General features: G+C 39.9%; 1 protein-coding gene across 4 annotated transcripts; it reads right to left on the bottom strand.

Moving 5' to 3' along the window:
* Nucleotides 1-73: 73 nt before the first annotated feature.
* On the bottom strand, nt 74-23,021 carry LOC139418772 (primase and polymerase (DNA-directed)). 4 transcript variants are annotated; one of them, XM_071168459.1, is made up of 15 exons: nt 22,816-22,893; nt 22,183-22,400; nt 21,924-22,018; nt 21,633-21,771; nt 19,221-19,372; nt 18,835-18,911; nt 16,803-16,905; nt 15,893-16,002; nt 15,437-15,599; nt 13,876-13,979; nt 12,082-12,168; nt 8,858-8,966; nt 3,609-3,685; nt 3,347-3,393; nt 74-3,123 (listed from the first exon to the last, which is right to left on the bottom strand). In XM_071168459.1, the coding sequence occupies exons 2-15, from the start codon at nt 22,363-22,365 to the stop codon at nt 2,842-2,844; spliced, it is 1,728 nt and encodes a 575-aa protein (XP_071024560.1). In that variant the 5' UTR covers nt 22,366-22,400; nt 22,816-22,893; the 3' UTR covers nt 74-2,841. The 4 variants fall into 4 exon arrangements, with proteins under 4 accessions (XP_071024560.1, XP_071024561.1, XP_071024562.1 ...); XM_071168460.1 differs by lacking the exon at nt 22,816-22,893 and adding an exon at nt 22,726-22,744; XM_071168461.1 differs by lacking the exon at nt 18,835-18,911 and having other exon boundaries at nt 19,225-19,372; nt 22,816-23,021.
* Between the last annotated feature and the right edge of the window lie 30 nt (nt 23,022-23,051).

Raw genomic sequence — 23,051 nt, 5'->3', positions numbered from 1 at the left:
TTTTTTGTTGTATACAGACATTATTTGAGATGTACACAATATGATGAAACTGATTTGTCATCACAAAAAAACGTTAAACTTTATTCATTATTTGTTTATTTAGATTCCCATTAGCGTTTTCAGAAGCATCTGCTACTCTTCCTGGGGTCCACAAAAAACACAGAACATGACAAGTAACAAAACACTGATAGACAAGGACAGTCACAAAATAAAAAAAGACAATATACGAACAATGCATCTAAAAAATGTTTGTTGCCTCATAGTTCCCTCTGCTCCATGAGATGTTTAATCTGGTTCCAAAAATGTAATTTTGATATTTGCTTAAGTAATTGTAACTGGGAGTTCCATACATTCATGGCTCTGTATAATGTGCGTTGCTGTGAATTCGTTTTGGACTTCGGGACTGTGAAGAGACCCCTGGTGGCATGTCTTGTGGGATATGTATAGGTGTCTAAGCTAAATGCTTTTTGATAATGCATACAATCCTGTAATTTTAATTTGCAGTAATATTTCTCAAACTAGAAGAGAAGCAGTTCATCTATCATGAACCCTCACCCAGGATAGACTGACGTGCATCTTATGTATGGGCTGCTGTGTTTTGAGCCAACTGCAGCTTTGCTAGGTCTTTGCCACACTTTACCATATTACCGGATGGACAGTAATCAAGGTGGGACAAGCCTTAACAACTTGTACAGTTGATTGTTGTATAAACTTTTTTTTAATAACATACACCATTTCCATATCTTCATGACTTGATAATTGACCATCCAATGTTATACCTAGGAGTTCGCTTCCTCAACCTACTCAGTGGTCACACCCTTTATGCACAACTCCAGTTGAGGTTTAGGTCTTACTGTTTTGAAGCAAATAAAATGCTTTTAGTTTTATGTATTTAAGACTAGTTTATTATTAACCACCCATTCTGATACTAAATCTTTATTTAGAATTTCAGTGAGCTCACTGGCTTTTGGGTGCTGACATGTTAAGTGTGGAATCATCCACATACATAGTCATTTTAGTTTCGTGTACGACCTGTGGCAAATCATTTGTAAAAATAGAGGCTTAACGGACCAAGGCAATTGCCCTGAGGGACACTGCACTTTACATATCTGATGTTAGAGAAACGTCCATTTGACACTGGGTTCAATTGGCTAAATAACTATCCAACCATGTGATTGCAGGTTACGTAACGTCATAGCAAGTTAGTTTCTTCAATAACAATTTAAGATCAAACAAAGGCTACACTGAAATCTAACAATACAGCTCCAACTCATCTAGTTGAGTGCCTGAAGAATTACCTTGTGTGGCTCAGTTGGTAGAGCATGGCACTTGCAACGCCTGGATTGTCGGTACGATTTGCACAGGTGACCAGTACAAATAAATGTATCCACTCACTCTGGATAAGAGCGTATGTAAAATGTATTTGGTCAAACACAATTTTCTCCATCAGTTTACTAAGAACAGGCTGCAAACTGATTGGACGGCTGTTAGAGCCAGCAAAGTGTGCTTTACTATTTTTAGGCAGTGGAATTACTTTAGCTTCCTTCCATGCTTGGTGACTCAATTTGCAGAAATGGTTCGCAGTCATATCACCCAGAAAATAATCCAGAACAAACAAGGACCAGAAAACAGGTAAGGAGTTGGTTAATGTTCAGTTATCAGAAACATCCTATATACAATTCTACGCTATCAGAACCAGTAGGGCCGACATTCAATGCAAGGTGCTTTATTGTGCAGCGCACTACACAGCTGACGATGCTCTTTTTAATGGCATATTCCCAGACATTTGTGGTATTGTCACACTATTACGTGTCCAACATTTTCTACCATGAGAGCTACATTTTCACTCAAAAATACAATTGTTCATATAGAAACATAATTGGATGTTCTGAGTCCATGGCAATGCTTGAATCTGGAGGAAACAAAAATCCATGTGTAATTACCCTTTAATTGCATATCTATGTGGAATGTGTACTGCTGCTGCTCATTTCATGGCAAAGTTTGCAAATAAAAGTTTTGGGAAAGTATTTCTGGCTACACAGAGTGATAGACAAATGCAATATTACTGGAAATGAATATGGCAGATATTGTGTTAGGTTTGGGTTTTTAATCCAATAGTGGCTGACCAGGGGTTTGATAATGTCAATGCGGCATTGACTAGATAGTAGCTGAGAGCTTGCAGTGTCTGATACTTGTGAGATTTGTTTATGACCGTTTGCAGTGGAACACATGAAAATTGCATGTACTTTCAGAATTGTTTGGCGAGCTACTCATAGGCGGGCTGCGAGCGACCTGTTGGAGACCCCTGCTATAGGCCTAGGTAATTGGGAAAAACCTCTGTTTTATAAAGTGCATTAACAGCCAGTAATTGAAATTGAGGATTGTACTGAATTTCAATGTTTTTATTTAGCCTTTATTTAACCAGGCAAGTCAGTTAAGAACAAATTCTTATTTACAATGACTGCCTACCCCTGACAAACCCTAACCCGGACGACAATGGGCAAATTGTGCGGCCGGTTGTGATGCAGCCTGGAATCGAACCAGGGTCTGTAGTGACTCCTCTAGCACTAAGATGCAGTGCCTTAGACCACTGCGTCACTCAGGAGCCTGTATTACAAATGAGAAATGAACTGTTGGACAAGTATAACCTCCCTCTAATGCAGTCTTCTTCCATTCTGCTCCCGTAGACTGGCAGGCTTTTGTTCCAGCCCAGCACCTCAACACACCTAATTCAACTCAGCATCAAGCCCTTGAATAGTTGAATGGGGTGGGTTCCCCCTGAGCTGGAGCAAAAGCCTGGTCACCCTGTCTCTCCATGAACAGAATTGAAGGAAAATGCACTTAGCACTTAGTGGCCGACAAGCACAAATCTTTGAGGGACTCAAACTCAGTCATGGTTTGGAGCAGAAGCTCATCTGGGACATCATCCTCTGCCAAATCGCCTGTGCTTCTCTCAACATCCTCCAGGGCCTCCAGGTAAGCCTGGTCATCCCCCCAGGGATCGCGGTCTTCTCCCTGGGGAAGTGTTGCTGCCGAGCCCCCCAGGTACTTCTCCACTGGGAGTGTCTGGCTGAGCTCGATGTTCCCCACGTCGTCCATCAGATATGCCTGGTCCTCCTCATCCTGCCACCAAATAGACAAACACACAGTTTAATAGCTTTATGTTTTACTTTTGTTATTGTGGGATTCTTTTCTTGAGACCCATTCATGTAGCCAGAGGAAGTCAGGTACCCAACAGTCTCTTTCTGTTTCTTGTGGTGATGTGGCCAATTTAATAGAAAATTACAAGTGTGACTGAGGCGAATCAGACTTTTGTAGCAGTGAGGGGAACAGGTGCAGAACTCACCATTGTTATGAGGTAGCTGACGCAGATGTCCTGTGGTAATGGGTAACCTGGAAGAGAAATGACTGGTTTAAAAAGGCACAATCTGTAAGATTTCCTGCTGTTCCAGTCATTTCAATTAATGATATACTGGTACACCAATCACCTAAAACACAGGCTCTTGATTGTGGGGATAAGACGACGTGTGTCAATAGTATTAGATCTATTTAATCAAAGTCAACACTATTTTTACTTCAATAATATTTCAATGTTAACCAGCGCATACTAGAAGATCTGAAGCTCTTGCAAGCAGGGTCATGACACTTCTGGTACCAGACCTCCTGTTTAAGATCCACCAGAATCCTGTGGGGGAAAAAGAGAAAGAACAGTCAGGGGGACAAAAGTAAATTCCTTGTGTTGTGAGGAGGAGGCAAGAGAAGGTCCTAGGGGAGGAATCAAGGATCTCCTCAGATGCATTTGGAGGAGGTGGTTAAGGAATCAAGAAAACGTTAGAGATTCACAAGAGTATCAATATACTGACAAGAGACGGGATTGAGTGCTCTAACAATTGGAGCAGGTGGGAACATTCTAGCCAATGAGAGGGCAGATTTGCATGCGAACAACAGACACAACTCCAATATATATATATATATATACACACTGCTCAAAAAAATAAAGGGAACACTTAAACAACACAATGTAACTCACACTTCTGTGAAATCAAACTGTCCACTTAGGAAGCAACACTGACAAATTTCACATGCTGTTGTGCAAATGGAATAGACAACAGGTGGAAATTATAGGCAATTAGCAAGACACCCCCAATAAAGGAGTTGTTCTGCAGGTGGTGACCACAGACCACTTCTCAGTTCCTATGCTTCCTGGCTGATGTTTTGGTCACTTTTGAATGCTGGCGGTGCTTTCACTCTTGTGGTAGCATGAGACGGAGTCTACAACCCTCACAAGTGGCTCAGCTAGTACAGCTCATCCAGGATGGAACATCAATGCGAGCTGTGACAAGACGGTTTGCTGTGTCTGTCAGCGTAGTGTCCAGAGCATGGAGGCGCTACCAGGAGACAGGCCAGTACATCAGGAGACGTTGAGGAGGCCAACAACCCAGCAGCAGGACCGCTACCTCCGCCTTCAAATGGTCAGAAACAGACTCCATGAGGGTGGTATGAGGGCCCGCCGTCCACAGGTGGTAAAGTGTGGCAAAGAAAGACCACACTGGCGCCCTGTGCTCTTCAGATGAAAGCAGGTTCACACTGAGCACATGTGACAGACGTGACAGAGTCTGGAGACGCCGTGGAGAACGTTCTGCTGTCTGCAACATCCTCCAGCATGACCGGTTTGGCGGTGGGTCAGTCATGGTGTGGGGTGGCATTTCTTTGGGGGGCAGCACAGCCCTCCATGTGCTCGCCAGAGGTAGCCTGACTGCCATTAGGTACCGAGATGAGATCCTCAGACCCCTTGTGAGACCATATGCTCGTGCGGTTGGCCCTGGGTTCCTCCTAATGCAAGACAATGCTAGACCTCATGTGGCTGGAGTGTGTCAGCAGTTCCTGCAAGAGGAAGGCATTGATGCTATGGACTGGCCCGCCCATTCCCCAGACCTGAATCCAATTGAGCACATCTGGGACATCATGTCTCGCTCCATCCACCAACGCCACGTTGCACCACAGACTGTCCAGGAGTTGTAGGGAGGTCATACAGGCACGTGAAGGCCACACACACTACTGAGCCTCATTTTGACTTGTTTTAAGGACATTACATCAAAGTTGGATCAGACTGTAGTGTGGTTTTCCACTTTAATTTTGAGTGTGACTCCAAATCCAGACCTCCATGGGTTGATACATTTGATTTCCATTGATGATTTTGTTGTCAGCACATTCAACTGTGTAAAGAAAAAAGTATTTAATAAGAATATTTCATTCATTCAGATCTAGGATGTGTTATTTTAGTGTTCCCTTAATTTTTTTGAGCAGTGTATATAAAAAAATCTCAGTTGCAGGGATGCCATGTGTGTCCACTTACAGTGCATTCGGAAAGTATTCAGACCCCTTGAATTTTGACATTTCATTACAGCCTTATTCTTTTTTTGTCAATCTACACACAATACCCCATAATGACAAAGCAAAAACATATTTTTAGAAATGTTGAAAAACTGAACTGAACTATTACATTCACATAAGTATTCAGACCCTTTACTCAGTACTTTGTTGAATCAATCAATCAAATATATTTATAAAGCCCTCCTTACATCAGCTGATGTCAAAGTGCTGTATAGCTAGCCTAGCCTAAAACCCCAAACAGCAAGCAATGCAGGTGTAGAAGCACGGTGGCTAGGAAAATCTCTAGAAAGGCCGGAACTTAGAAAGAAACCTAGAGAGGAACCAGGCTATAAGGGGTAGCCAGACCTGAAGCACCTTTGGCAGCGATTACAGCCTTGAGTCTTCTTGGGTATGACGCTACAAGTTTGGCACACCTGTATTTGTGGAGTTTCTACCATTCTAATCTGCAGATCCTCTCAAGCTCTGTCTGGTTGGATGGGGAGTGTCGCTGCACAGCTATTTTCAGGTCTCTCCAGATGTTGACTCGGGTTCAAGTCCGGGCTCTGGCTGGGCCACTCAAGGACATTCCTGCGTTATCTTGGATGTGTGCTCATGGTCATTGTCCTGTTGGAAGGTGAGCCTTCACCCCAATCTGAGGTCCTGAGCAGGTTTTCATCAAGGATCTCTCTGTAATTTGCTCTGTTCATCTTTCCCTCAATCCTGACTAGTCCCTGCGACTGAAATACATCTCCACCACCATAATTCACCATAGGGATGGTGTCAGGTTCTCCAGACGTGAAGCTTGGAATTCAGGCCAAAGAGTTCAGAGAATCTTGTTTCTTATGGTCTGAGAGTCCTTTAGGTTTCTTTTTGCAAAGTTCAAGCGGGCTGTATTTGTATTTATTACAGAGTCCAAAGCAGCAGCTAATCTTCTTGGGGTCCAGCAAAATTGAGGCAGTTTATACAATAAAAAAAAAATCTGTTTTTTAAAATCTAATTCTACTGCTTGCGTCAGTTACTTGATGTGGAATAGAGTTCCATGTAGTCATGGCTCTATGTAGTACTGTGTGCCTCCCATAGTCTGTTCTGGACTTGGGGACTGTGAAGAGACCTCTTGTAGCATGTCTTGTGGGGTATGCATGGGTGTCCGAGCTGTGTGCAAGTAGTTTGTGCATTCAACATGTCAATAAATAAAAGTAGTGATGAAGTCAATCTCTTCCACTTTCAGCCAGGAGAGATTGACATGCATATTATTCATATTAGAGCTCTGTGTAAATCCAAGGGCCAGCCATGCTGCCCTGTTCTGAGCCAATTGCAATTTTCCTAAGACCTTTTTTTGTGGCACCTGACCACACGACTGAACAGAGGTCAAGGTGCGACAAAACTAGGGCCTGTAGGACCTGCCTCGTTAATAGTGTTGTTAAGAAGGCAGAGCATCACTTTATTATAGACATTCTCCCCATCTTAGCTACTACTGCATCAATATGTTTTGACCATGACAGTTTACAATCCAGGGTTACTCCAAGCAGTTTAGTCATCTCAATTTGCACATTATTTATTACAAGATTTAGTTGAGGTTTAGGGATTAGTGAGTGTTTGGTTCCAAATACAATGCTTTCAGTTTTAGAAATGTTTAGGGATAACTTATTCCTTGCCACCCACTCTGAAACTAACTGCAGCTCTTTGTTGAGGGTTGCAATCATTTCAGTCGCTGTAGTAGCTGACGTGTATAGTGTTGAGTCATCCGCATACACAGACACTCTTTACTCAAAGTCAGTGGCATGTCGTTAGTAAAAAAATTAAAAAGTAAATGGCCTAAACAGCTACCCTGGGTGATTCCTGATTCTAACTGGATTATATTTGAGAGGCCTCCATTAAAGAACTCCCTGTGTGTTTTGTTAGACAAGTAACTCCTTCTCCTCATTATAGCAGGGGATGTAAAGTCATAACACATACTTTTTTCCAGCAGCAGACTATGATCGCTAATGTCAAAAGCGGCACTGAAGTCTAACACGACAGCCCCCACAATCATTTTATCGTCAATTTCTCTCAGCCAATCAGTCATTTGTGTAAGTGCTGTGCTTGTTGAATGCCCTTCCCTATAAGCATGCTGAAATGCTGTTGTAATTTTGTTTACTGTGAAATAGCATTGTATCTGGTCAAGCACAATTTTTTTCCAGAAGTTTACTAAGGGTTGGTAACAGGCTGATTGGTCTGCTATTTGAGCCACTAAAGGGGGTTTACTATTCTTGGGTAACAGAATGACTTTAGCTTCCCCCTAGGCCTGAGGGCACACGCTCTCCAGTAGGCTTAAATTGAAGATGTGGCAAATAGGAGTGTCATGTGCCTTTTACTGAGGAGTGGCTTCCATCTGGCCACTCTATCATTGGTGGAGTGCTGCAGAGATGATTGTTCTCCCATCTCCACAGAGAAACTCTGGAGCTCTGTCAGAGTGACCATCAGGAGCTTGGTCACCTCCCTGACCAATGCCCTTCTCCCCTGACTGCGCAGTTTGGCCGGGCGACCAGCTCCAGGAAGAGTCTTGGTGGTTTCAAACTTCTTCTATTTAAGAATGATGGAGGCCACTGTCTTCTTGGGGACCTTCAATGCTGCAGACATTTTTTCGGACACTTCCCCAGATCTGTGCCTCGACACAATCCTGTCACGGAGCTCCACGGACAATTCCTTCGACCTCATGGCTTGGTTTTTGCTCTGACATACACTGTTAACTGTGGGACCTTATATAGACAGGTGTGTGCCTTTACAAATCATGCACAATCAATTGAATTGACCACAGGTGAACTCCAATCAATTTGTAGAAACATTGCAAGGATGATCAATGGAAACGGGATGCACCTGAGCTCAATTTTGACTCTCATAGCAAAGGTTCTGAATACTAAAGTATTTATGTTTTTAACAGTTTTCGATTTGTCATTATGGGGTATTGTGTGTAGATTTATGAAAATTGTAATTTCCTACATTTTAGAATAGAACGTAACAAAATGTGGAAAAGGGGAAGGGATCTGAATACCTTCGAATGCACTTTTTATGTACATTTGTAACAACCTAAACATTACAAAACTTAAATTCAACCAAATAAGCCTCAAGTAGCAAATTAGCAATACATTTTTTTTTATGTTGACCAAACAACACTCTTCCATTGACCTCTATACAAAAATCCCCACTCCCACTGCTTGACGCTATATTTTCGTGTGGACAGATGCTTTTCCTCTTCCTCTCTGGATTCAGTAACAAAGGGCTTTATCACGATGCATTTAAAATGGCTTCCTCTCCTTCAACTGCACTGATCTGAAAGAACAGGATAGGTGGAAAGAACATGGTGGCCACCTATAGGGCTATTTGCTTTCACCCGTCCAGTTATTTTAGATCAATACATAATCCAGTAAGGAGAAAAGGAGAGGAAGGAAGGATGGCACTTTGGACTACTGAGACAGATCCCCTCAATTCCAAACTAGACACTCACATGATGTTGTTGCTTTTGTGGCACCGATGAACATTCTGACACCAGCGGTACTTTAGGATGTCGTAGACAAGTAACTGCTCTGAAACAAAGTAATTCCACCGTCGTATGCCTGTTAGGGAAAATATTGGAAACTTTTATATTTCAACACTTCAACTTGGTTAATTTGATACACTACAGATCTTTAATGCAGAAACAGTTAGATTGTTTTATTATATACTAGAGGTCGACCGATTAATTAGGGCCGATTTCAAGTTTTCATAACAATCGGAAATCTGTATTTTTGGACACCGATTTAAAACTTTTTATTTTTTTATTTAACTAGGCAAGTCAGTTAACCTGTTGAGTGTAGGGGGCAGTATGTTGATGTTTGGATGAAAAACGTACCCAAATTAAACTGCCTATTTCTCAGGCCAGTATCTAGAATATGCATATAATTGTCAGATTAGGATAGAAAAAACTCTAAAGTTTCAAACTGTCAAAATATTGTCTGTGAGTAAAACAGAACTGATATTGCAGGCGAAAACCTGAGGAAAATCCAACCCGGAAGTGCTGTTTTTCCTGAAAGCTCTCTGTTCCATTGCCTGCCTTCGCTCCATTTAAAAGGATATCAACCAGATTCATTTTCCTATGGCTCCCACATGTTGTGAACAGTCTTAGACATAGTTTCGGGCTTTTATTTTGAAAAATGAGCGAGAAAGATCACATCGCATCATTGTATGGCTGGGTGCCAGCAGCGTTTGGAATGCGCAACAGTTTGGAGCAGACATTTTCTCCCTCTCTCCTATTGAAGAAGGTACAGTCCGGTTGAAATATTATCGATTATATTGTAAAAACAACCTGAGGATTGATTATTTAAAAAAAAAAGTTTTACATGCTTCTACGAACTTTACGGAATTTTCGTCTGCCCGGTCGTGACCGCTCGAGCTTGTGGATTTCTGAACATAACACGCCAACCAAATGGAGGTATTTTGGATATAAAAATAATCTTTATGGAACAAAAGGAACATTTATTGTGTAACTGGGAGTCTCGTGAGTGCAAACATCCGAAGATCATCAAAGGTAAGCTATTAATTTTATTGCTTTTCTGACTTTCGTGACCAATCTACTTGGCTGCTAGCTGTTTGTAATGTTTTGTCTACTGAGAGAGATGTCCTTACATAAAAGCTTTTTTGAAATCTGACACGCCAGGTGGATTAACAACAAGCTACGCTGTGTTTTGCTATATTGCACTTGTGATTTCATGAACATTTAATATTTTTAGTAATTTAATTTAATTTGAATTTGGCGCTCTGCAATTCAGCGGTGGTTGACAAAAATGATCCCGCTAACAGTTGCATCAAGAAGTTAAGAACATTCTTATTTTCAATGACGGTCTAGGAACGGTGGGTTTAACTACCTTGTTCAGGGGCAGAACGACAGATTTTTACCTTGTCAGCTCGGTGATTCAGTCTTGCAACCTTACGGTTAACTAGTCCAACGCTCTAACCACCTGCCTTACATTGCACTCCACGAGGAGCCTGCCTGTTACGTGAATGCAGTAAGAAGCCACGATAAGTTGCTAGCTAGCATTAAACTTATCTTATAAGAAAACAATCCATCATAATCACTAGTTATCTAGCGTGTCCTGCGTTGCATATAATCGATGCGGTGTGCATTCGCGAAAAAGGACTGTCGTTGCTCCAACGTGTACCTAACCATAAACATCAATGCCTTTCTTAAAATCAATACACAAGTATAGATTTTTAAACCTGCATATTTAGTTAATATTGCCTGCTAACATGAATTTCTTTTAACTAGGAAAATTGTGTCACTTCTCTTGCAACAGAGTCAGGGTATATGCAGCAGTTTGGGCCACCTGGCTCGTTGCGAACTGTGTGAAGACTATTTCTTCCTAACAACGACAGCCAACTTCGCCAAACTGGGGATGATTTAACAAAAGTGCATTTGCGAAAAAAAGCACAATCGTTGCACGACTGTACCTAACCATAAACATCAATGCCTTTTTTAAAATCAATACACAGTATATAGTATATATTTTTAAACCTGCATATTTAGGTGACATTGTGTCACTTCTCTTGCGTTCATTGCATGCAGAGTCAGGGTATATGCAACAGTTTGGGCCGCCTGGCTCGTTGCGAACTAATTTGCCAGAATTTTACATAATTATGACATAACATTGAAGGTTGTGCAATGTAACAGGAATATTTAGACTTATGGAACGGTTCCGTATTTCACTGAAAGAATAAATGTTTTGTTTTCGAGATGATAATTTATATGGTCGAATCCGGAAACTACCTAAGACTCGTATTTCCGTGTGTTATTATATTATAATTAAGTCTGTGATTTGATAGAGCAGTCTGACTGAACGGTGGTAGGCACCAGCAGGCTCGTAAGCATTCATTCAAACAGCGCTTTTGTGCGTTTTGCCAGCAGCTCTTCGCAATGCTTCAAGCATTGCGCTGTTTATGACTTCAAGCCTATCAACTCCCAAGATTAGACTGGTGTAACCGATGTGAAATGGCTAGCTAGTTAGCGGGGTGCGCGCTAATAGCGTTTCAAACGTCACTCGCTCTGAGACTTGGAGTAGTTGTTCCCCTTGCTCTGCATGGGTAACACTGCTTCGAGGGTGACTGTTGTTGATGTGTTCCTGGTTCGAGCCCAGGTAGGAGCGAGGAGAGGGACGGAAGCTATTACACTGGCAATACTAAAGTGCCTATAAGAATATCCTATAGTCAAAGGTATATGAAATACAAATCGTATAGAGAGAAATAGTCCTTTAATTCACATAATAACTACAACCTAAAACTTCTTACCTGGGAATATTAAAAGGAACCACCAGCTTTCATATGTTCTCCTGTTCTGAGCAAGGAACTGAAACGTTAGCTTTCTTACATGGCACATATTGCACTTTTACTTTCTTCTCCAACACTTTGTTTTTGCATTATTTAAACCAAATTGAACATGTTTCATTATTTATTTTAGGCTAAATCGATTTTATTGATGTATTATATTAAGTTAAAATAAGTGTTCATTCAGTGTTGTTGTAATTGTCCTTATTACTAATAAATTGTCAAATATCGGCCAATTAATCGGTATCTGCTTTTTTTGGTCCTCCAATAAATCGGTATCGGCTTTGAAAATTCATAATAGGTCGACCTCTATTACATACAGTGCATCTAAAATAATACATACAGTATTTATCTAACAGCTGCTTTAAAACTTACTTCCTTGGATGCCATCCTTTTTCACCACAGAAAGAACAAAGTTGTCCACTTCTTTGTGGGGAGAACACTGGTAGCCTCCCAAAGAGTCTTATATTGAAGGATGACAAACAAAACAATATCTTTCATAGAAAGGCTATTAAATTCAATAACCCCTGTTTTCTTCAGTCAAAACCAGTATTAGCCAGAAGTTTAACATTGGCAATGAAATCTTCAGACCTGGGTCAAATACATATGTCATATTCCTTAAAATACTAGACGTGAGCTTGACATAGCCTGCCTGGCGCAATGGAATAGTCCCAAAAGTGCAAACTCAAAGTTGTATTCATCTGTGTCTGTATATATATACAGTACCAGTCAAAAGTTTGGACACACCTACTCATTTCCGGGTTTGTCTTTATTTTTACTATTTTCTAGAATAATAGTGAAGACATCAAAACTATGAAATAACACATATGGAATCATGTAGTAACCAAAAAAAGTGTTAAACAAAACAAAATATATTTTATATTTGAGATTCTTCAAAGTAGCCAACCTTTGCCTTGACAGCTTTGCACACAGAGTATTCATACCCTTGACTTATTTCACATTTTGTTGAGTTACAGCCTGAAAAAAAAAATATTAAACAGATTTTCTCTCACCCATCTACACACAATACTTCATAATAACAAAGTTAAAATATGTTTTTTAATTTTTTGGGCGCATTTCTTTAAAATAAAATGCTGAAATAATTTACAAAAGTACTCACACCCCTGAGTCTTTCTAAGAGCTTCCCACATCTGGATTGTGTAACATTTCCACATTCTTTTCAAAATTCTTTCAGCTCTGTTCAACTGGTTGTTGATCATTGCTAGACAACTATTTTCAGGTCTTGCCAATTTTTTTTAAGTAGATTTAAGTCAAAAATTTAACTTGTTCACTCAGGAACATTCACTGTCTTCTTGGTAAGCACCTCCAGTGTAGATGTGGCCTTGTGTTTTAGGTTATTGTTGTGGTGAAAGGTGAATTAATCTCCCAGTGTCTGATGTAAAGCAGAATGAAGGAGGTTTTCCTCTAGGATTTTGCCTATTTTTTTATTATGTACATGCTTCCTTCTTTTCACTTTGTCATTTAGGTTAGTATTGTGGAGTTACTACAATTTTGTTAATCCAGCCTCAGCCATTAAACTCTAACTGTTTTAAAGTCATCATTGGCCTCATGGTGAAATCCGTGAGTGGTTTCCTTCCTATCTGGCCACTGAGTTGGGATGGATGCCTTTATCTTTGTAGTGACTTGGTGTATTGACACACCATCCAAAGCCTTATTAATAACTTGACTATGCTCAAAGGGATATTCAATGTCTGCTTTATTAAAAAAATGTATGAATTAAGACCTCTCTACCAATAGGTGCACTATTTTGCGAGGGTTTAGAAAACCTCCTGGTTGAATCTGTGTTTGAAATTCATTGCTCGATTGAGGGGTCAATTATGTGTGGGGTACAGAGATGAGGTAGTATGGTGTTAAACACCATTATGTCCATGTAACTTATTATCTGAGTTGTTAAGCAAATTGTTATGAACTGATTTAGGCTTGCCATAACAAAGGGGTTGAATACCTATTGACTCAAGACATTTCAGCTTTTCAATTGTAAACATTTCTAAAAACATAATTCCATGACATTATGGGGTATTGTGTGTAGACCAGTCACAAATAATCTCGTATTTTATAGAATGATTCACCTGGTTTGCGTGAGGTCATTAACAACTTTGCTCGCACGTACACAACACACACACAGCTCTGTCTTCTGGGGGTCAGTACCTGAAACACAGTGTGAAGTCGAACCCAGCTGAGCATGAGGCTTGGGGCATATCCCGTCCCTCTCGTCATGGAGGTCCCATGTCAGAATCTTCTGACTGGTGAAACTGTAGACCAATATTGAAATTAGAGGTCGACCGATTAATTAGGGCCGATTTCAAGTTTTAATAACAATTGGAAATCGGTATTTTTGGGCGCCGATTTGATGATAAAAAATAAAAAAAATGTATACCTTTATTTAACTAGGCAAGTCAGTTAAGAACACATTCTTATTTTCAATGACGGCCTAGGAACGGTGGGTTAACTGCCTTGTTCAGGGGCAGAACGACAGATTTTCACCTTGTCAGCTCAGGAGATCCAATCTTGCAACCTTGCAGTTAACTAATCCAACGCAATAACGACCTGCCTCTCTCTCGTTGCACTCCACAAGGAGACTGCCTGTTACACGAACGCAGTAAGCCAAGGTAAGTTGCTAGCTAGCATTAAACTTAACTTATAAAAAAACAATCAATCATAATCACTAGTTAACTACACATGGTTGATGATATTACTATATATTATCTAGCGTGTCCTACGTTGCATATATCTGACTGAGCATACAAGCATACAAGTATCTGACTGAGCGGTGGTAGGCAGAAGCAGGCGCGTAAACATTCATTCAAACAGCACTTTTGTGCGTTTTTTGCCAGCAGCTCTTCGTTGTGCGTCAAGCATTGCGCTGTTTATGACTTCAAGCCTATCAACTCCCGAGATGAGGCTGGTGTAACCGAAGTGAAATGGCTAGCTAGTTAGCGCACGCTAACTAGAGGGACGGAAGCTATACTGTTTCACTGGCAATACTAAAGTGCCTATAAGAACATCCAATAGTCATAGGTTAATGAAATACAAATGGTATAGAGGGAAGGGAAATAGTCCTATAATTCCTATAATAACTACAACCTAAAACTTCTTACCTGGGAATATTGAAGACTCATGTTAAAAGGAACCACCAGCTTTCATATGTTCTCATGTTCTGAGCAAGGAACTGAAACGTTAGCTTTCTTACATAGCATATATTGCACTTTTACTTTCTTCTCCAACACTTTGTTTTTGCATTATTTACTTGAGGCTAAATTGATTTTATTGATGTATAGTTAAAATAAGTGTTAATTCAGTATTGTTGTAATTGTCATTATTACAACAATAATCGGTATCGGCGTTGAAAAATCACAATCGGTCGACCTCTAATTGAAATGTCAGAATATGAATAGTCAAGCACTTCCATCTCAATCCAAATGTTAATCTTCAACACACACCCCTGCTCTTCCTTACTCCCACTTAATGTCGCATGACGAAACCAGCATTCAGTGGGCTTGTGTGATAGCATTTTTTTTTTTTTATGATTTCAACCAGCTTTGCCAGGTCAGTACACAGTCAAGTCACCTGTAGTTCCTGGGTAAAGTTTCCCCTAAGTACAGATCTAGTATCACCATCCCCTGAGACATCCCAATAAATGCCAACCTGCCCAGTACTGGGGAAAATGATCAGCATCTAGGGGCAACTCCACCCTTCACTTCATCTGTACCTTACGTTGCTGATTAAGGAGGACTGGAACAAGCTCTCCTCTGCAGAGACGTTCCTTTTAGGCTTGGTGATGAACTTGTTGTCCTCTGCGACAGTGAAGGCTACATTCTTCCCCACCTTAGATGACTTGTAGAGACGGAAGTTTCTGTTCTTGGTGTACACACCTACATTTCATCCATTGTAACATAAATTAACACAAACAAGTGGAAATTAGTATTACTGACACAATTTACAATGCATTGACAAGATAAATCAAATTCCATACAACTATAGACTGGTTGTACAAAATAAATAATTAATGGACAAACACAGCAATAAAATAGAGATATAATCATCTAAAACAGAACAAAATTCAAAGATAACAAAGATTAGTTGTCCATGCTTGTATCTACTATTTAAGCCTCATTTGAAAGTAAAGGTAAAATCGACTTTTCAAGATGCTTCAGGTGACACTTACCGAGGTCAACAAAAAGCCCATCCTGTCCGTCCTTGTTTTTCACCAACAGGAAGCTGAGGTCCATCTCTTCCTGTCTGGGCCTCTTGGCCTGTGGACTTCCAATCAGCCCCCTAATAATAATAATACATAGGATTTACAGTCAGGTCCATAATTATTGGTACCCTTGATAAAGATAACCATAAAAAGACTGTATAAGATAAATAATACAAATACTGAGCTATATTGTATGCTCAATTTAATTCCATTTTTTGTTTTATTATATTATTTTATACTAATATAACTGCACAGGGAAAGAGATTTTGTTTCATAAGAAAGATAGGGGTCAAAATTATTGGCACCCTCGTTTTCAATGTATGGAGTATAACAAAACTGAGCCTTTTTCGAAAATGTTTAATGAGATTGGAGAACACGTTGGGAAGGATCTTAGACCATTCCTTCATACAGAGTCTTTCAAGATCCTTGATATCCTTTGTCTGCTCTTATGGATTGCCCTCTTCAATCCAATCTTATTAAACATTTTAGAATGAGGCTCAGTTTTGCTATCCTCACAAGGGATAGAGTACTGAAAAGAGAGGGGCCAATTATTTTGACCCCTATATTTGAGAATTACTGTTTAAACAAAATATATTTCATTAAGCAATTGTATTAGTATAAAATATAATTTCCCCATTATATGGAACATGCAATATATCTCAGTATTTGTATTATTTATTTTATAAAGTATTTTGTGCTTAAATTTATCAAGGGTGCCAATTATTATGGACCTGACTTTTCTAAACCCTTAAGTATTGTGTTGTGTAGTATTGAATGAATCTATCAATTAGTTTCTTAGTTACTAATTGCATTAAATCTCTTGGAATAATAAGATAAAGTGTTACCAAAATGTGTTTTAGAACATCAAAGGACAGACCTTTTGCCACTGTCCTCTGTGACTCCACCCATGTCATTCTCAAGTTCACTTCCCCTCCTATTCACGCTCAGCACTGGCTGCAGAATCAAATGGATAAATTGCCCTTTAAAAAAGACAAAATGCATACTTGATTTACTTAAATCAGCACAAGCCTACATTGATTAGAAAACAATTCATTTTATTTTCTACCTCCAATATAAAGCAATAATATTGTGAAGTTGAGTTTAATATCTATACTGAACAAGAATATAAAAGCAACAATTTCATTGATTTTACAGAGTTACAGTATTTCATATGAGGAAATCAGTCAATTGAAATAAATAGATTAGGCCCTAATCTATGAATATCACATGACTGGGAATACAGATATGCATATGTTGGTCACAAAAGAAATGGGCCTCAGGATCTCATCACTGTATTTTTGTGCATTCAAATTGCCATCGATAAAATCTAATTGTGTTTGTTGTCCATAGCTTATGCCTGCCCATACCATAAACCCACCCCCACAATGGGGCACTCTGTTCACAACAGCAAACTGCTCGCCCATACGACGCCATACACGTGGTCTGCAGATGTGAGGCTGGTTGGACATACTGCCAAATTCTCTAAAAAAAACGTTGGAGGCGGCTAATGGTAGAGGAATTAACATGAAATTATCTGGCAACTGCTCAGGTGGACATTCCTGCAGTCAGCATGCCAACAGAACATTTCTGGGATCTTTAAATTCAGCTCATGAAACATGGGACCAACACTTTACATGTTGTGTTTATATTGTTGTTCAGTGTATACAGTTGAAGTCGGAAGTTTACATGTGTCATTAAAACTCGTTTTTCAACCTCTCCACAAATGAATTGTTAACAAACTATAGTTTTGGTAAGTCGGTTAGGACATCTACTTTGTGCATGACAAAAGTCATTTTTCCAACAATTGTTTACAGACAGATCATTTCACTTATAATTCACTGTATCACAATTCCAGTGGGTCAGAAGTTGACATACACTAAGTTAACTGTGCCTTTAAACAGCTTGGAAAATTCCATAAAATGATGTCATGGCTTTAGAAGTTTCTGATAGGCTAATTGACATCATTTGAGTCAATTGGAGGTGTACCTGTGAATGTATTTAAATTCCTACCTTCAAACTCTGTCCCTCTTTGCTTGACAACATGGGAAAATAAAAATAAATCAGCCAAGACCTCCACAAGTCTGGTTCATCCTTGGGAGCAATTTCAAAATGTCTGAAGGTACCACGCTCATCTGTACAAACAATAGTACGCAAGTATAAACACCATGAGACTACGCAGCCGTCATAGCGCTCACCAAGGAGACGCGTTCTGCCTCCTAGAGATGAACGTGCTTTGGTGAGAAAAGTGCAAATCAATCCCAGAACAAAAAGCAAAGGACCTTGTGAAGATGCTGGAGGAAACAGGTACAAAAGTATCTATATCCATAGTAAAACAGGTCCTATATCGACATAACCTGAAAGGCCGCTCAGCAAGGAAGAAGCCACTGCTCCAAAACCGCCATAAAAAAAAGCCAGACTGCGGTTTGCAACTGCACATGGGGACAAAGATCGTACTTTTTGGAGAAATGTCCTCTGGTCTGATGAAACAAAAAATTCAACTGTTTGGCCATAATGACCATCGTTATGTGAGCAGGAAAAAGGGGGAGGCTTGCAAGCCGAAGAACCCATCCCAACTGTGAAGCACGGGGTGGCAGCATCATGCTGTGGGGGTGCTTTGCTGCTGGAGGGACTGGTGCACTTCACAAAATAGATGGCCTCATGAGGGAGGACAATTATATGTAAATATTGAAGCAACATCTCAAGACATCAGTCAGGAAGTTAAAGCTTGGTCGCAAATGGGTCTTCCAAATGGACAATGACCCCAAGCATACTTCCAAAGTTGTGGCAAAATGGCTTAAGGACAACAAAGTCAAGGTATTGAAGTGGCCATCACAAAGCCCTGACCTCAATCCTATAGAAATTTGTGGGCAGAACTGAAAAAGTGTGTGCGAGCAAGGAGGACAACAAACCTGTTTCAGTTACACCAACTCTGTCAGGAGGAATGGGCCAAAATTCCCCCAACTTATTGTGGGAAGCTTGTGGAAGGCTACCCGAAATGTTTGACCCAAGTTCAACAGTTTAAAGGCAATGCTACCAAATACTAATTGAGTGTATGTAAACTTCTGACCCACTGGGAATGTGATTAAATAAATAGAATATGAAATAAATCATTCTCTCTACTGTTATTCTGACATTTCACATTCTTAAAATAAAGTGGTGATCCTAACTGACCTAAGACAGGGAATTTTTACGAGGATTAAATGTATTTGGCTAAGGTGTATGTAAACTTCGACTTCAACTGTATCTATCTACGGTCTCGTTTCAACTTTTTTCATCAGAGACAGTAGGAGATTACGTACCGACATGTAGGTTATCCTTAAAAGCTGCATTTGGTAAAATGAAGATGAGATGGCGACTGAATTTTTCCTCTGTGCTGGAGTCAAGGTTCAGAACATCTTTCCCAGAGCACTCAATCCCATACACCTCCTCCAACTTCTCACACACATACTGTAAACACACAGGAGAAAACAGCGTTACCAAATATAAATATTAATAAACATGTTGAAGTATGTACCATCGACATTAAAGGTTCAATCTGTGATTGCTACATCCATTTTTGGACTTTTAAATTAATTATATACACTACCATTCAAAAGTTTGGGGTCACTTAGAAATATCCTTGTTTTTGAAAGAAACCACATTTTTTGTTGATTAAAATAACATCAAATTGATCAGAAATACAGGGTGGACATTGTTAATGTTGTAAATGACTTTTGTAGCGGGAAACGTATGATTTTTTATGGAATATCAACATAGGCGTACAGAGGCCCATTGTCATCAACCATCACTCCTGTGTTCCAATGGCAAGTTGTGTTAGCTAATCCAAGTTTATCATTTTAAAAAGCTAATTGATCATTAGAAAATTTTTCATTTTTTGCAATTATGTTAGCACAGCTGAAAACTTTTGTCCTGATTAAAGAAGCAATACAACTGTCCTTCTTTAGACTAGTTGAGTATGTGGAGCATCAGCATCTGTGGGTTCGATTACAGGCTCAAAATGGCCAGAAACAAAGCACTTTCTTCTGAAACTCGTCAGTCTATTCTTGTTCTGAGAAATGAAGGCTATTCCATGCGATAAATTACCAAGAAACTGAATATCTCGTGCAACGCTGTGTACTACTCCCTTCACAGAACAGCACAAACTGGCCCTAACCAGAATAGAATCAGGAGTGGGAGGCCCCGGTGCACAACTGAGCAAGAGGACAAGTACATTATAGTGACTAGTTTGAGAAACAGACGCCTCACAAGTCCTAAACTGGTAGCTTCATTAAATAGTACCCGCAATGTCAACAGTGAAGAGGCGACTCCGGGATGCTGGGCATTTAGACAGAGTTGCAAAGAAAAAGCCATATCTCTGTGGCCAATAAAAATAAAATATTAATATGGGCAAAAGAACACAGACACTGGACAGAGGAAGATTGGAAAAAAGTGTTATGGACAGACAAATCTAAGTTTGAGGTGTTCAGATCACAAAGAACAACATTCATGAGATGAAAAGAAAAAATGAAAAGATGCTGGAGGAGTGTTGACACCATCTGTCAAGCATGGTGGAGGCAATGTGATGGTCATGGGGTGCTTTGGTGGTGGTAAAGTGGGAGATTTGTACAGGGTAAAAGGGATCTTAAAGAAGGAAGGCTATCACTCCATTTTGCAACGTCATGCCATACCCTGTATGTGCGTAATTGGAGCCAATTTTTTCCTACAACAGGAACCCAAAGCACAGCTCCAAACTATGCAATAACTATTTAGAGAAGAAGCAGTCAGCTGGTATTCTGTCTATAATGGAGTGGCCAGCACAGTCATCGGACTTCAGCCCTATTGAGCTGTTGTGGGAGCAGCTTGACCATATGGTACGTAAGAAGTGCCCATCAAGCCAGTCCAACTTGTGGGAGGTGCTTCAGGAAGCATGGGGTGAAATCTCTTCAGATTACCTCAACAAATTGACAACTAGAATGCCAAAGGTCTGCAAGGCTGTAATTGCTGCAAATGGAGGATTCTTTGACGAAAGCAAAGTTTGACGGACACAATTATTATTTCAATTAAAAATCATTATTTATAACCTTGTCTTGACTATATTTCCTATTCATTTTGCAACTAATTTCATATATGTTTTCATGGAAAACAAGGACATTTCTAAGTGACCCCAAACTTTTGAACGGTATTGATTCTTGAAGAATATAACTTATATATAACTGTCATACCATCAGAACCTAAAAATATAAGCTAGTTTTTCTCCATTGTTTGTAAACAATGTAGCTGTAAACAAACACTGTATAGCCTCAAAACATGATTAAAATTATGCAAGTGAGTCTTTGCATCCATAGCTCTGTCTATGAATTTGAGAGTGGATACATTAATGTTTAATTCCTCAGAATGTACAACAAAAAACAACTTTCTACAGATCCCACTTCATTTGGACCATCAGTCATAAGGGCTACATAACACTGTCATAACAATTAAATAACATTTGTCCTAAACAGTCTTGGCAGCTGGCTTCACCTTATGGCAACTGACTTTACACTGTCATGCCACAAACCATTCATTTGATTAGCCAGTTTGCTAGCTAGTTTGCCTCGCCAATAGGCTGATCTAAACATTGTGTAAAGTAAATTGTCATAACAATGACATAACTAACACCATAAACAACATATTTGACCCAAGTCTATTTTGCACTTGAGAGGGAAGGAAGCATTCAATGTTCGCGTACCTGGATGAGGGAGGCCACCATGCACTTCCCATCAAAGCCCTTATTGGAGGGCCTGTGGAACTCCAAGTCAAAATATAGCTTGCAAACAGCCCCCTCTGGGATCACCTCATAGCAATGCATCAGAGATTGCCTGTAGGTACTAATTACAGTTGAAATTGAAAGGGTTGAAGTGCAGTAGTACCATTGGTTAACAGTCTTCAGTTATGACAAATAGGACTTTCTTATTTCTTAACTGCCTATGAAGGTATAAATAAAGTTGTATTGAAGTGAATGGTGTAACCTTATACATACCTGTAGTAATGCCATAGCTCACTGTAACTGGTGACCAGGAAGATCCTCTGACCCATCTTTGCCTGTTCCTTCTCAAGTGCAAACACGTGTACGTCCTTTGAATTAGAAGGCAGTCAAAACTACAGTTAGCTGAAAACAATGTCATTTTTTCCTCCGGACATACAGTAGCCTGCTCACAGATCTGTTTGTGCTGTCTTGTCAAATCCTATGGTCAATGTCAAACATGACAGCACAAATGGATCTGGCACCACGTGCATACCTCTCTGCAACTCTGTGCAAAGTTGATAGCCATACATTGACGAGGGAAGAGCTTCCATATGGAGGATGGCTGCCATGGCCGGGACAGCCTAGGTTTGTAGCATGAGGTCAAAGGACACTGCTGGAAGGACTGAGCTAGTTGTTCCACCTTCTTCAATCTGTTTTCCCAATCACCCTTGTTCATCTTCTATGTGATGCTGGCTGCCACCACAGTCATTTCTGCATGTAAGAAATAAAATAAAAACAAGTTTTTGATTAGTGTTATTAATATCTAACTTAGCAATGATCAATACTGAAGGCATTACAATAGACCTACCAATAGCGCTCCATCTCTGACAGCCCGTGAGAATGACAAGATTGTTTCAGCTACATTCATACATTTGTTTGCAAGCATTCGATTGTGTATGAATTGGTACCAATTCAATGTGTATACAGCCTGATTAAATCAGACTAGCCATACACACTGCACATTTAGCCGGAGTTGAGTTTAATATGTAATGTTGTTAATGCTAGTAATACTAAAATGTATAATAATATGTCAAACCTGCTTAACGTTTGCTAAACTAAGCTAATTGGCTAGCTAGCTAACGTTACAGAATTCGACTTAAAGCAGGAACTGAATCTATCTACTTACAGGAACCCGTGTTGAAAACGTTGTTTTTCAGCGAAATGTTACGTACTTCATGGAAGAACGTATGGTGCGTTCCAGTGCGCTAGAAGTGTGCCTTACTATCCAATAATTGAGCACATGCTGAATTCGTGCAATATGGATATGAAATATTGCAAATGCATATAGCCCACCAATATGGAGCCACCATTTATATGTACACGTTTATTATTATCAATATTATTTTTAGATGGGATCATATG

This window comes from Oncorhynchus clarkii, chromosome 10 (genome assembly GCF_045791955.1).
Source record: "Oncorhynchus clarkii lewisi isolate Uvic-CL-2024 chromosome 10, UVic_Ocla_1.0, whole genome shotgun sequence".
Taxonomy (NCBI): Eukaryota; Metazoa; Chordata; class Actinopteri; order Salmoniformes; family Salmonidae; genus Oncorhynchus; species Oncorhynchus clarkii.
The sequence above is the reverse complement of the archived record's forward strand: the minus strand, read 5'-3'. Positions and strand labels throughout refer to the sequence as shown.